The sequence below is a fragment of the Spermophilus citellus genome (genome assembly GCF_964194105.1).
Source record: "Spermophilus citellus genome assembly, chromosome: 2".
NCBI classification, from domain to species: domain Eukaryota; kingdom Metazoa; phylum Chordata; class Mammalia; order Rodentia; family Sciuridae; genus Spermophilus; species Spermophilus citellus.
In genome coordinates this window covers 189,963,136-189,977,327 of record NC_138183.1, presented here as the reverse complement: position 1 = coordinate 189,977,327, position 14,192 = coordinate 189,963,136, and the positions used below count along the sequence as shown (strand labels likewise).

Here is a 14,192-nt window from a genome sequence, read left to right as displayed (position 1 = left end):
AGAAGAGGACAGCTATGGGGTTTCCACAAACACATACAGCTACTGGTGAAGGCAATCTGGGAAGCATCTACTACAGGTACTAACGAGATTTTCCTCAGGAAGGCATGTTCCAGGATTGGATGAACTAGGGCATCACTTGAGGATGGGAAGATTACATCTTTAGGTCAAACTATCTAAATTCATGATATCCTGTATTTTCCTTTTGTCATCCTGCATCTCCCGGAAAAGCACTGTTGAAACATTCCTGTTTATCTTAGTCTTGTTATTACATTAAGGGGCTGGCAAGTACATGAAGCTTTGAAGAGGGAACAGCTGGAATCTTCTAGGCAAGTGTACAAGGGTCAGGTGCAAGGAGTGAAAAGTTGAGAAAGGGTATGTATAAATATTTGGGGGCAAGGCCCTAAGCTAAACTTGGAAATTTTTGATGATTATATGTTAAATAAAAGGAAGATGGCTTTTGATGACAACTTTTTAATTTCATGAGCCCCACCAGAGCCCATAACACAGTCCTAGACTCTGGGGATCACCACCAGGTGAAGGTGAATATATGGAAGCAATCAGTGACCTTGGCCCGGTGTGCATGATCCAGGTAGTAGCTCCCACAGGACACCTGGTAGCCCTGGGCCTTAATGTCCATCTCCACACAGTACAGAAGGTCCTTGATTTCTGGGCCTACCTTCCAGGGCCCAAACTTGACAACTGGCATCTTTCTGGCCTCCAGAGAATGGAGGGGCTGGGCACACCTTGTGGCTTCCTCCTCAGTGCGCATCACACACACCACCACACTTGACTGGCGTACTGCCACGGCCTCTGCCCTTGCCAGACGCAGCAGGAGTTCTAGATTCTCACTGTAGCCAGGCACTCGCAGCAAGAACTGCTTCCGCGCCACCTGCTCACCAAAAATCTGGGGCGTGTCTTCCAAGAGCTTGACCAAAGGCTGGATTTCATAGAATTGAGCCTCACGGTATACCTCAGGGATGTGCTGTGTAGGCACCTGCCCACTGCGTAGGTAGTCCAGAATGGCCCCAAAATAGGTGCCAGGGCGATCGATGAAGAAGCGACCCTCTGCGTCAGTGCAGGCCTTGGTTGAGCTACAAAACATCTCTGTCAGCTTTGAGCCTGGGAGTTTTCTCAGAGTCCCCATGGTGGTGGTGTAGATCTGGCCCCCGATGTTCAACTCTACAACGGTGGATACCTGGGGGCAAAAGCGGCAGGGTGAACTAATAGCACCATCTCCAGAAAGCTCATGATTTCAGTAACCTAATACAAAACATGGGGGAGCCTCAACCTTTGTCATTAGGTATTGGAAGTTACACTATACTGAAAGGAATTATATTTATACTGTGTAGCTCCAGAGGGTGGATATTTTAAGGAGAAAAAAGACTTCAGATACAAGAATGCCTATTCAAGCCTTTTACATATATATATATGCATATATATATATATATATATATATATATATATAATTTTTTAAGTACTGGGGATTAAACCCAGGGGCATTTTACCCTGAGCTACATCCCCATCTCTTTTTATTTTTTATTTAAGGAAGCATCTCATTAAGTTGCTCAGGGCCTTGCTAAATTGCTGAGGCTGGTGTCAGACTTGGATCCTCCTGCCTCATCTTCAGAGTCATTGAGATTACAGGCACATGCCCCCATATCCAGTTTCAAGCATTTTAACTTCTTTCGATCAGTGAAAACTGCTGTGGAAGTCCCAGTGATAATATTTCCAAAATATGTGGCCTTTGGCAAGCCTTTTCTCCTCCCTGGGTCTGTTTCCTTATCTATAAGACAAGAATATGCAATCTTTTGTGGTACTGTAATAGAACCCAGTGCCTGCCATGCATGCTAGGCAAGCACTCTACCACTGAGCTACATTCCTAGTCCTGAGAACATGCAGGTCAGGAGTTCCCAACCTGGGATGCTCAGATCTCTAAAACAATTTTAAATTAAAGAAAGTAAAGGGATGGACATGGTGATCCACACTTGTCATCCCAGCTACTCAAGAAGCTAGGTAGGAGGATCACAAATTTGAGGCCAACCTGAGCACCTCAATATAAAAAATAAAAAGGACTGGTGGTGTATCTCAGTGAGCATGCAGCTAGGGTTCAATCCCTAGTGTTGAGGGGAAAAAAAAAGAAAGAAAGGAAAAGGTGTGAGTGGGTGATGATCCCCCATCTCATTCCACCATCTTTCCTGCCCGCATGCACCCTCACATTTCAGAAAATTTTAAAGAACTAGAATTCATTCAGAAGTACTTCATGGATACTTACTATGTACTCACATCCTGTGCTAGGAATTGAAGACAAAAATTATTTTTTGAGTGTATATGTGTAGTTCTAGAGACTTAACCCAGGAGACCACTGAGCTACATCCCAACCCTTTTTATTTTTTATTTTAAGACAAGTTCTTGCTAAGTTGCCCAGGCTGGCCTTGAACTTGTGGTACTCCTGCCTCCAAACCCACTGGAATTACAAATGCCACCATACACTGAAAGGACAAAAAATATTTTATCATCAGAAGTTCTGATTAGCAGTTGACAGATCTTTGATTAATTTTAAAAATAGAATCTGTGGGCTGGAGATATAAGTTGATGGTATAGCACTTGCCTAATGTGTGCAAAGCCCTGGGTTCCCTCCCTAATACTGGGGAAAAAAGAAAAAAAGAAGAATTTGTTTGATGGATGTTTTTCAAAATATGAGCCTATGGGGCTTAAATAGGACTGGTCAGCACTAGATACAGTGGATGTAAAACTGCTTCATAAATTATAAATGTGCAAGGGTAAATTAAGTTAAGATGTCCAGTGGAATTTTTAAAAACCTCTCTGTACCAGACCCTGGGCTGAGCACGAAGGATGCAGGTGAGTCTTCTTGGAGATGCCCTCAGCTAGTAGGGAGAGGGACATGGAACCAGACTGGGAGTTGTGTTGTATTTGAGGAAACTTTGGGTGTTTCTAAGGGATTTCTAAAGGATGTGATGGCTTAAGGCCCAGGGTTTTATCCCTAGCACTGCAAACAAACAGAAAACTACATAATTGTTAGTACACATGAAGTGATACACCAGTTGTTACTTTTACAAACTAGCTTCCTAAACAACTTTTGTTATTTAAAATTCACTCATTCAATAAAATATGTATGTGACTATTTTGTACTTTGTGCCAGGTACCTGGTCCCAGCCTTCACATTCTAGTAACTGCAATTTTATTGTTTTTGTTTTTGTGTTGTTGTTGTTGTTGTCGTTTAGGGGTTTTGGGCACTTAACTGCTAAACCATGTCCCCAACTCTTTTTATTCTTTATTTCGAGACAGGGTCTCATTAAGTTGCTGAGGCTAGCCTCAAACTTGTGATATTCCTGCCTCAGCCTCCTGAGTCACTGGGATTACAGGAGTGCACAATCACACCCAGTTTGTACAGTGTTTTAAATGCATTGTCTAATTCAATCATAACCACACTGCTATTAGAATGTATTAAATCCCTATTTTACAGATGAAGAAACTAAAGCTGAAGGAGGTAAAGTAAGCTGTTTAAGATCAACCAACTACTAAGTGATGATTTGAACTTGGGTCTGCTGTACTCCAAACTCACCTCCATTCTTCATCCCCTACTGATTCCTTGTTTTGACAAAATATGTGGAAGACCTATTGTTTGCAAGCCTTGCGCTAGGCAGATGATTAAGACACAGCCCCTGCCCTCAAAGAGCTCGCAGGGGAGAGAGAGAAACAGATGGCTTACACATGTAGGTGCTGAGAGGAAGACCCAAAGGTAGGAGGTGTCAACTTTTTGTGTTGAAGGTTTTGATTTCCTAAGGGATGTGATGGCTGCTGCTGCCATCTGTGTAATGTTAAAGGGAAGGCTGGATTCCTGACCTGGAGACTTTACAACTCATTGCAGGGTCAGGGATGGAGAAAGGGCTCAGGATTGTCCTTCAGTCTGATTTAGGTGCTACCTCATTCTCAACTGGCCTGTGGATTCTACCTCTAAGATTAAAGTTGTATACTGAAATTAAGAGGGCCAAACACAATCAAACTGCTGGAAAGCACTGAGTTGCCATGGCAACAGCTCCTACTAGGGGACAGTTGTGCTACTAGATGGGAAAAGGCAGAGGAGAGAATGCATCTTGTCAGCAGCTGTCAATACAGCTGAGAGAAATAAGCCCAGGATCTATGACTACTCCTTTCTCCCATAAACTTCAAGGGCCTTGGCAGGGCTGTTTAGTTAACCCTGAGGTCACCTCTGCGAAGCAGGCAATTAAATGTGAATTTGCAGACTTTACCCCGTGAATGAACCAATGTGTTCTCATTATTCCTGTTATCACTGAAAGCTTGCGGGTCTTTTCTTTCTTTGAATGTATATGTGTTGTGCTGGGGACTGAACCCAGGGATGCTTTACCACTGGAGCTACATTCCCTAGTCGTTTATTTTGGGAGAGAGTCTCACTTAGTTGCTGAGGATCTCCCTGAGTTGCTTGCAATCCTCCTACCTCAGCATCCTGAGTTGCTTAGATTATTGGTCTGCGCCATCACGCCTGATTCACAGGTCTTCTTAAAGGTCCTCATATCACAGGCAAGGAAAAGTCAGAGATGAGTCTCATAATTAGGAAGTGACAAAGTAGAGCTGGTGCTGGCCATGAGGATATAGGGATGAATTAGACCCAGCCCACTCCCAGTTCAAGCTACAGGGTCTCTACACATCTTACCTATTCCTTCAAACATTCATACATTTCGTTAGATCAGTCTCAGATGAATGAAAGAAGGGATATCTTCCCAAAATGTCCCCCAAGCCCTTCAAGATCTCTCACCAACCCACAACCCTGAACTTTCCCACTTCTCTACTCAGTTATCTGAGCCCTAGGTAATCTTGCATTCTGCTCCCACCCCTCAATTTCCCCACACACCTAATCAATCACCAGATCCTAGTAATTCTATTTGCCTGGTAAGTTCCATGACCCCCTGGATTCCCCCCAAATCCATTCTCCATTCTGAAATCAGAATCCCTTTTCTGAAGTGCAAAACTGATGCTGTCACTCTCTGCTCCCCACCCCCTGACCAGGTACTTAACCACTGAGCCACATCCCCAGCCCTTTAAATTTTTTGTTTGTTTTGAGACAGGGTCTGCTAAGTTGCCAAGGCTGGCTTTGGAACCTGTGATCCTCCTGCCTCAGCCTTCCAAGTCACTGGAATTACAAACATGAGCCACCTCACCCAGACACTCCCCGCTTTAAACATTTGAGTGACTTGTAATTCCAGCAGCTCTAGAGGCTGAAGCAGCAGGATTGCAAGTTCAAAGCCAGCCTCGGCAATTTAGCAAGACCCTAAGCAACTTAACAAAAAAAAAATCTCAAAATAAAAAACATAAAGGATTGCGGCTATAGCTCAGTGGTAAAGTGACCCTAGGTTCAATTCCCAGTACCCACCCTCGTTCCAAAGGAAAAAAAAAAAAACACTTGAGTGACTTTTCATTCTCTGCAGATAAACTCTCAATTCCTTAACAATGCTTAAAAGTCTCTTGGGGCGGGGAATGGGGGCGGGGCTGGGGTTGTGGCTCAATGGTACAGCACTTGCCTAGCATGTGTGAGGCACTGGTGAGGTGCTGGGTTCAATCCCTGGCACCACATAAAAATAAAAAACAAATAAAATAAGGGTATTATGTCCATCTACAACTATAAGGAAAAAAAAGATATTGTGTCTACACACAACTAAACAAATATATTTTTTAAATGACATTAAGAAAAAAGTCTCTTTGCAACATGTCAACTGCTTGGCCTTTAGTAATCCAAGAATAAAACCACCTGCTTGTTCTCTTTCAGGACTTCAATCACTTGCCTCTTCCCCTCCCCTCACTGAGTTCTCATCTTTCAAGTTCGTTCCCCCAGGAATCCTTCTAGTAGGGTTGTCTCAGGATCCCACAGGACTGAGTACTTCCATTGTTACAGCAGTTCCCTTCTTGTAATACCCTGTTTATTCATCTGGATCCCCCATTACCCTGTGTCCCTAAGGAAGAGACTCCTAATTCATCAGTATGTCACATGCTACAAGGCTCAGCACACCAGGGATATTCAATAAATGTCTGTTGGATTGATTCACAGGAGCACCTGATATTCTGATAAAGGCTAAATCTTGCCCTACCTGGAATCATTCTCAGTGCTGGCTCCATAAATTGCCCCGCCTTTGCCCAGGAATTTGTTATTTATTGAGCACCTAGGGCAACGAGCACTGAGCACCCTGAGTACACAACATCTAGAGCACACAGATAATGAGCTAGTGGCTCTATCAACAGCTAACACCAACACTGTCATCACTCTATGGGGAAGACCCGTACTCTTCTCCACTGCTAATCCCCTTTCCTTTCCTGCAATATTCAGGATGGCACTTAAGCCAGGAGAAAATTAGAATTTTTTGCTTTTGTAGTGCACAGGGGCTTTTTTAAAAAAATAAAATAAATACATACATACATACACACACACACACACACACACACACACACACTTAGTTGTAGATTAACACAATACTTTTTATTATGTATTTTTTTATGTGGTGCTGAGGATTGAACCCAGTGCCTCACATGTGCTGGGCAAGGACTCTACCACTGAGCCACAATCCCAGCCCCACTGGGACTTTTTAGCAGGTCCCATAGTGTAATGGTTAGCACTCTGGACTTTGAATCCTACAGGGGCTTTTTTCTTTCTTTCTTTCTTTCTTTTTAATACTCTTTCCAAACTCCCTCTCCCAATTCCTGGGGACAAATAAGCAAGCAGGGGTATAACAGTGATCCCTTGCCTTCTGAATACAGCCCTAATTGCTCAAAGTCTTTTTTTTGTTTTTTAATGTTTTTTTCTCTCTTCTACCCTCTCCCCCTCCCTAACAAGATTAGGGAGACAGTGATATTCTAACTGGGAGATATCCCCTAGTTAATTACCCTTGAACACTCCCACTACTGGAAGGAGATACCTGCTGAGGATCTGGGAAGTGAATATTAAGGTACCCTGGGACCCCTATAAGAGCACACCGGGAATGTAACACTTGAAGTGTTTCTTTAAACACTCTCACCCCCCATACCTTCCCACCCTCACCCCCCCACACACACACACACACACCCTGATCCAGAGAGTCACAGCCTTTGGGACAGGAGTCCCCTGTGTTTCTCCTTTGCTAGCAAAGCACTAAACCTTCTTTTCCCTTTTTCTCAAAACGTGTCCTCATTATTAAATTGGCATTGATTGGCATTGGGGACAAGGACCAAGCTTTTCATTACAGGGGGACTCAAGATCCAGGCAGAGGACAGACAAAGGCAGGCTGGAAATGGCAGGGGAAGCCCTTGGGATTTCCTTGGGCTGGTTGAATAGACTCCCCCATCTGGGGCAGGGGAAAGGGAGAGACAGAATAAGAACAGAGTACTACACCAGAGCCAGGGGAATGGGGATGAGGGTCCCGGGGGACACGCCACACACAGAGTGGAACCAAAACAAAGGACACAAAAATCAAATGGGGAGGGAGGGCGGCGAAGCGGGTGCAGTAGTGCACGCCAGTAATCCCAGCGCCTACAGAGGCCGAGGCCGCAGGATGGCAAGTTCCAGGACAGCCTCAGCAACTGAAGCGAGACCTTGTCTCAGAATAAAATATAAAGAGCTAGAGCTGGAGCTTAGGGGTAGAGTGCTTGCCCAGCATGTGCGAGGCCCTGGGTTCAATCTCCAGCGGAGGAAAAGAAAAGGAAGGAAGGAAAAGAAAAAGCGCAAAGAGGAGAATCTGCACAGAGCCAAATAGGGACCAAGGCGCGAAAGCAGAACGAGCAAAGCAGGAGGGACAGCCACCGAGGACAAAGGAGAGAGCCCAGCCGAAGGCAGAGGGAGACAACGCCACTAGAAACGGGAGACTCAGACAGGGGGAGCAACTGGCAGAGAGAGAAAAAAAAAAAAAAAAAAAAAACAGCGAAGGAAAACCCAGGTGGCGGGAGAGCCAGAGCCGAAAGGAGAGGGAATATAGCAGCCCCAGCCCACCCGTCCGCCCAGCGAAGCCACGCACTCACGGTGGGCGGGCTGGGCCGCATATTCTGGGGCGTCGAGGTCAAACTCATAAGGGCTCGGTAGGAAGTTAGCACTAAGAACCCCAGCAGCCTGCAAATAACTCTGGCGGGCGGAAATGCACCCAGCTACCTGCGGCTGGGCGGGCCTGGGCTGGGCGAGGCCGTGAAGAGACCCTAGGCTAGGCACCGCCCCTTCCCGGGCCCGGAGTTTCGCAGCGAAATGGAGATGACCAAGGGAATTGATTCTGACAACCAGGGACTGACTGACTACTCCCTACAATGATAACTGGTGAAAGATCATCAATTCCCATTTTACAGATGAGAAAAGTGAGGCTCTAGGATGTAGGGAGGGAGGTGTGGACTACTTTTCCACCTCCGAGCAGCTGTTAGGATTGCAAAGCATGACCAATTTTGAAAAGATCTAGGACCTATTATTTTCATTGTTGAATCATAACCTATAAGCAGGGGAGAGCATAACTCCCCTTCCTCATGTGTGGGCTGTGCATAGCAACTAATTGAAGAGTACAGTATGGGAAGGGTGAAAGAGAGGAAGCTTTGCTGTTGTGAAACTGACAACAAACTGAAGTATTACTACTTCAGCCAGGTTATCAAGGTCAACATCAACAGTTACCAATCTTGATCATGGTATGTACATTTGATATGTGATGAAAACGACCTTCCTCCCAGCAGGGCATGATGGTACATATCTGTCTAGGCAACATAGAAAGACCCTGTCAAAAGAGAAGAGAAAGAGAGGAGGGGAGGAAGAGAGGAGGAAGGAAGAAAAGAAAGAAAGAAAAAAATGATATCTACCTCCTAAAAACCTATAACCCCAGTCTAATAGTAAAAAAAAAAAAATCAGGTCAGGCATTGTGGTGTATGCCTGTAATCCCAGCTACTGAGAAGGCTGAAGCAGGAGTTTCTCAAGTTCAAGGCCAATTTAATGAGACCCTGCCTCAAAATAAAAAAATTAAAAGGACTGGAATCTGGGGATGTAGCTTAGTGGTAGAGCACTCCTGGGTTCAATCCCTAATATTGGGGGAAAAAAAAAACAATGTCAGACAAATTCCAATAGAAAGGCATTCTAATATATAGCTAACCAGTACTCCTCAAAAAAAAAAAAAAACTATCAAGGACATCAAAAAACAGGGAGGAGGGCTGGGGTTGTGGCTCAGTGGTAGAACACTTGCCTAGCATATGTGAGGCACTGGGTTTGATTCTCAGCACCACATATTAAAAAAAAAAAAAAAAAAGTCAAGTCCACTGACAACTAAAAAAAAAAAAAAAAAAAAAAAAAACCCAGGAAGGAAAATTTGAGAAGCCCTCACTCATAGCCAAGAGTGGCTTAAGGAGACACAAGACTAGATGGGATAATGAAAAACATAAAATAAAAAACAAAAAACTAAGGACATATAAATAAGTTATTGACTTCAGTTAATAACAGTATATCAAGGGACTGAGGTTGTGGCTTAGTGGTAGAGTACTTGTCTCGAACCATGAAACACTGGGTTCTATCCTCAGCACCACATAAAAATAAACAAAGATATTGTGTTCATTTACAACTAAAAATATTTTAAAAAGTATATCAATGTTGGTTCATGGATAAATGTAACAAATATACAATATTAAAATATAATATGTTAAGGAACAGAGAACTGGGCATGGTGGCACAACTCTATAATCTCAGCAGTTTGGGAGATGGAGTCAGGACAATTGCAAGTTTAAGTCCAGCCAGAGCAACTTAGTGAATTTGTAAAATACTAGGTGAGAGGCTGCCACGGTAAAACGCCCTGAGTTCAATCCCCAATACCACAATAAATAAATAAATAGGAAAACTGAGTGTAGTATATGTGGAAACTTTCTGTACTATCATCTCAATTTCTTTGTAAATCTAAAACTGTTCAAAAATAAAAATAAAGAAGGTCAGGCTGGGGATATAGGTCAGTTGGTAGAGTGCCTGCCTTGCATTTACCCCTGGGTTCGGTCCCCAGCATCACACACACACGCACACACACACACACACACACACACACATACACACGTAAGTTCTAAAAAATCAATTTAGTTAAAAAATAATAAAAATTTGACCAGTCTGGGAAATCATATAGAGTTTCCTCAAAACACCTAAAATAGAAGTATCATAAGATCCAGTAATTCCATTTCTGACTACTTCTCCAAAGAAGTAGAAAATAAAGTCTTGAAGAGACATTTGTTCGCTCATGGTCATAGCTGCATTATCCACAATAGCCAAGAAGTGGAAGCAGCCCAAATGTCCATCAAGAGGTGAATGGAGGGCTGGAGTTGTAGCTCAGTGGTAGAGAACTTGCCTTGCAAGTTCAAAGCACTGGGTTCAATCCTAGCACCACATAAAAACAAATAAAGGCATTGAGTCCATACACAACTAAAAAAAAATTAAAGAGGTGAATGGGTAAACAAAGTGTAATATATAACACAATAGAATATCATTCAGCCTTAAAACAAATAACATTCTGACACATGCTCTAACATGACGTTCTTTGAATAAACCTCAAAGACATTATGTTACAAGCTCCAGTTGTGGCTCAGTGGTAGAGCACTTGCCTAGCATGTGTGAGGCACTGGGTTCAATTCTCAGCACTGCATATAAATAAATAAATAAATAAAACAAAGGTCCATTGACAACTAAAAAATATTTTTAAAAAGACATTATGCTAAGTGAAATAAGTTCCACAAGAAGACCATGCTTTATGATTCTTATGCAGAAACTAGAGTAAAATAAGAGAAAAAATGGAGGGGATCAGATGTCATAAAGATTTAGGGAAGATCAGTGGGGTATAAGAATATCAGAAGGGAGTGAGGAGGGACAGGTAAGATGAGGAAATGTAGAATGAGTTTAGCAAACTTATACTGCGTCCATGTACAAATATACCACAGTGAATTCTACCTTTATGTATGTGTATAAAGCACTAATCAAAAATTTAAAAAAAAAATAAGCAAGTGAAAGGAAGATGAGTAGAGGAAGTAGAATAGGGGGAAAGAGGAGGAGAAAGGGGAGGGCACAAGGAACTGAAATGGAATAAATAAAATTCCATGCACGTACAATTTTGAAAAAGTATAAATGAGAAAAAGAAAAGGCAACACCATAAGACTAGCATAAGATATACCAAGAGGAAGTCAGTTTTTCATTTTGGGGAATCTGGCAAGGCTTCATGTAAGAGGGTCATCTTGAAGGAGGAAGAGGTTTGTGCAAGAGAGGTCTGAATGGCATCCTTTCCAGCAGAGAGCTAAGTTGTGCAAAGTGAAGGAGGGAGGAAAAAGGAAACTAGCATGTGCTGAGTACTGACAGTGAACACAGATTCTCGTGCCAATCCTTCCAAATAGTTAGAATTGCTGGACAGATGAGGAAACTGAAGCTTGGGGAAGTTCAATGAGTGGCTCAAAAGTCATACTGCTGGTAACTTCAGGAGCCATGTTTGGACCCATGTCTTTTTCACTCAAAAGTTCTCTCCCTTTGCCCATGAAGAATCGTTGGGTTACGGAGTATATTAGTCCATTTTCTGTTACTAAGACAAAATACCTGATGCTGTGTACTTTACATAGGAAAGAGATTTATTTAGCTCACAGTTTAGGAGGCTGAAAGTCCAAGATCAGGAGGCCCATCAATTCAGCTCTTGGCTGGGTTATAACATGGCAGTTGGCATCATGGTGAGATTATGTGAGAGAGGGAGAGATCATATTTCAAGATCAGAAGCCAGAGAGGCACTGAGGAGAAGCCAGTAATGACCTCTCACTAGGTCCCACCTCTTAAAGGTCCCACTACATGTTAACACACCATACTGGGTACCAAGCTTCTAACACATGAATCATCAGGAAACATTCTCAACCATAACACCAGGTGAAGTATGTTTCTTAATCATTATAACACTCCAAAAGTGTCCAAGCCATGGGGAGGGACCTGTGATCTCTTCAAGGCAGGCTTCTCTGCTCATTGTGCCTGGTTGGGGAACCTCCTATGAATGCCACACAGCACAAGTGCACACTGTCCTCTGCATAGTCTGACTCCCTCTGAGGTTGATCAGCCACGTGGGTCCGGATGATTCCACAGGGAGGCAGACTTCTGAAGTGTATTCACCCCAGAAAGGAGGGCTGCCCATTCCAAGGGGCAGTGGGTGAACACCAAGCAGCCTGGGCTTTCAGGTCCACTTCCTGCTTCATTGCCAGCGCCAGCCCCCTTCTCATGCCTTCCTGCCTTTGTTATGTGTTTCCCCCTATTTGGAATTGCCCACCAGTCCATTCTTCTCTGCCTGGAAAACTCCAGCACCACCTCAAGACCAAATTCAGATGGTCCTCCACTTCCTTTTGTATCTGTTATGGTTTGGAAATGAGATATCCCTCAAAAGCTCTTGTGTGAATGCAGGAATTCTCAGAGGCAAAATGATTAGACTATGAGAATTGTAACTGAATCTATCCATTCTAGTTTAAATAAAAAGACTCTGTGGTTAACTATAGGCATGTGCGGTGTGATTGGAGGAGGGGGCCCACTGTGAGCTTGCCCTGGAAGGGTTCATCTTCCCTGAGGCCCTTCCTATTCCCTCTCTCTCTCCTGGCTGTCATGAGTGGAGCAGCTTCCTTCCACCATACACTTCCGCCATAAAGTTCTGCCTCACCTTGGGCCCAGAGCAATGAAGTCAGTCAACCATGGAATAAACGTCTGGAACCAAGAGCCAAAATAAACTTTTCCTCTTCTTCCTCTAGGTTGTGTGTGTGTGTGTGTGTGTGTGTGTGTGTGTGTGTGTGTGTGTTTAGTACTGAGGCACTTTACCACTGAACCTCATCCCTAGTCCTTTATTTTATTTTTATTTTGAGACAAGTTCTCATGTAAGTTACTTAGAGCCCTGATAAATTGCTAAGGCTGACCTTGAACTTGCAATCCTTCTGCTTTAGCCTCCTGAGTTTCTGGGATTACAGCTATGGGCCACCGTGCCTGGCACCACCTACATTTTATGTATGAGCACCCCTGGACTACCAAAGATGAAGGATCTGTACCAGAGTCAGCACCAACAGGCAAGAGACCCAGGTCCTACCTGGTTCAACCACCATTTACAGGATAACCTGGGGCCAGTCCCTCCCTCTCTCTAGGCCTCAGTTCTCTACCTATAACATGGTAGGAGTTGGGGAATTATCTGAGAGGGTCCCTGTTATTCTGTCTTTCTTGGTGCTATGGCAACCAAAGAATTCAAAGGGCCCCTTGGTGCTGTCTATGCTGGATCTTATTTCCCTTTGGCCTGATTCCAAGAGCAAGTGCTGTTTCCCTCTGCCCTCCTCCCACCCACCAGCTCTTTGTTCTTCCTGAGACAAAGCCTCCAGCTCTTCTGCTCCCCAGGCAGCTGGGCTTCTGGCCAGCCAGCCAAGTGGCAGCTGGGACTCAGATGAAAGGGCCCTCAGAAGGCTATCTGTGGCAGAGTGCCCAGCCCAGGCCTGGCAGCCCTGGGCCCAGCTGTCCCATGAGGCATTCTGCCCACCCCTCTCACACAAAGCTCCCTTTATGAGACCCGCAAAGGAGGACACCCATGTCAACCCACAAGAACCACCTTCCATTCCCTTCCCTCTGCCCCACAACAGCTTAAGAAATAACCAGGTCTTTAGGGAATGTTCCAGGACGGATCAGACTGGCCTGACTCCATGCCAGGCAGTTTGGAGAGTTTTATCCTGTTTAATCTCCAGAACAATGCTGGTTGCAAATATTGCCATTCTCTTTTGAGAGAAGAGGAACATGCATATCTGAGTGCCTACTATGTGTCAATCATGGTATGAGGCACTGGGAAGACAGCAGTGAGCTAGGGGACAAGAGCTGGCCTTATAGGCCTCACTTTCATCAGGGACACAGATTGTAATTGAATAACCACAAATAAATATCTGGTTACACAGTGTGAGCAGTCTTGAGAGGAAATAAGTAGGAACTGTAATTATAGATAGCTATGCTAAAGAGTGGATAAATAATGGTGGATTCATTAGAGGGGAGCCAGGGCAGGCAATGTCTCAAGGGTGAAGAGGAGTTCAGTGGTAGGAGGGTAGGGTACAGTGGGGCACACAGGACCCTGAGCTCTGAGGCAGGAAGCAGGTGTAGAGTTAGAGGAGGAATGGAAGAAGGAGGCCTGTGACAAGAGAGCAAGGAAGGACACCCCCTTTTGATCATC

The 14,192-nt window shown here is 44.2% G+C and overlaps 1 protein-coding gene across 2 annotated transcripts; it reads right to left on the bottom strand.

The window, feature by feature from the left end:
- Positions 1–470: 470 nt before the first annotated feature.
- Positions 471–11,656, bottom strand: KCTD14 (potassium channel tetramerization domain containing 14). Of its 2 annotated transcripts, none has more exons than XM_081280558.1 (2): positions 11,618–11,656; positions 471–1,195 (listed from the first exon to the last, which is right to left on the bottom strand). In XM_081280558.1, exon 2 carries the CDS (start codon positions 1,142–1,144, stop codon positions 524–526), a length of 621 nt encoding a protein of 206 aa, XP_081136684.1. In that variant the 5' UTR covers positions 1,145–1,195; positions 11,618–11,656; the 3' UTR covers positions 471–523. The 2 variants fall into 2 exon arrangements, with proteins under 2 accessions (XP_081136684.1, XP_081136683.1); XM_081280557.1 differs by lacking the exon at positions 11,618–11,656 and adding an exon at positions 8,020–8,334.
- Between the last annotated feature and the right edge of the window lie 2,536 nt (positions 11,657–14,192).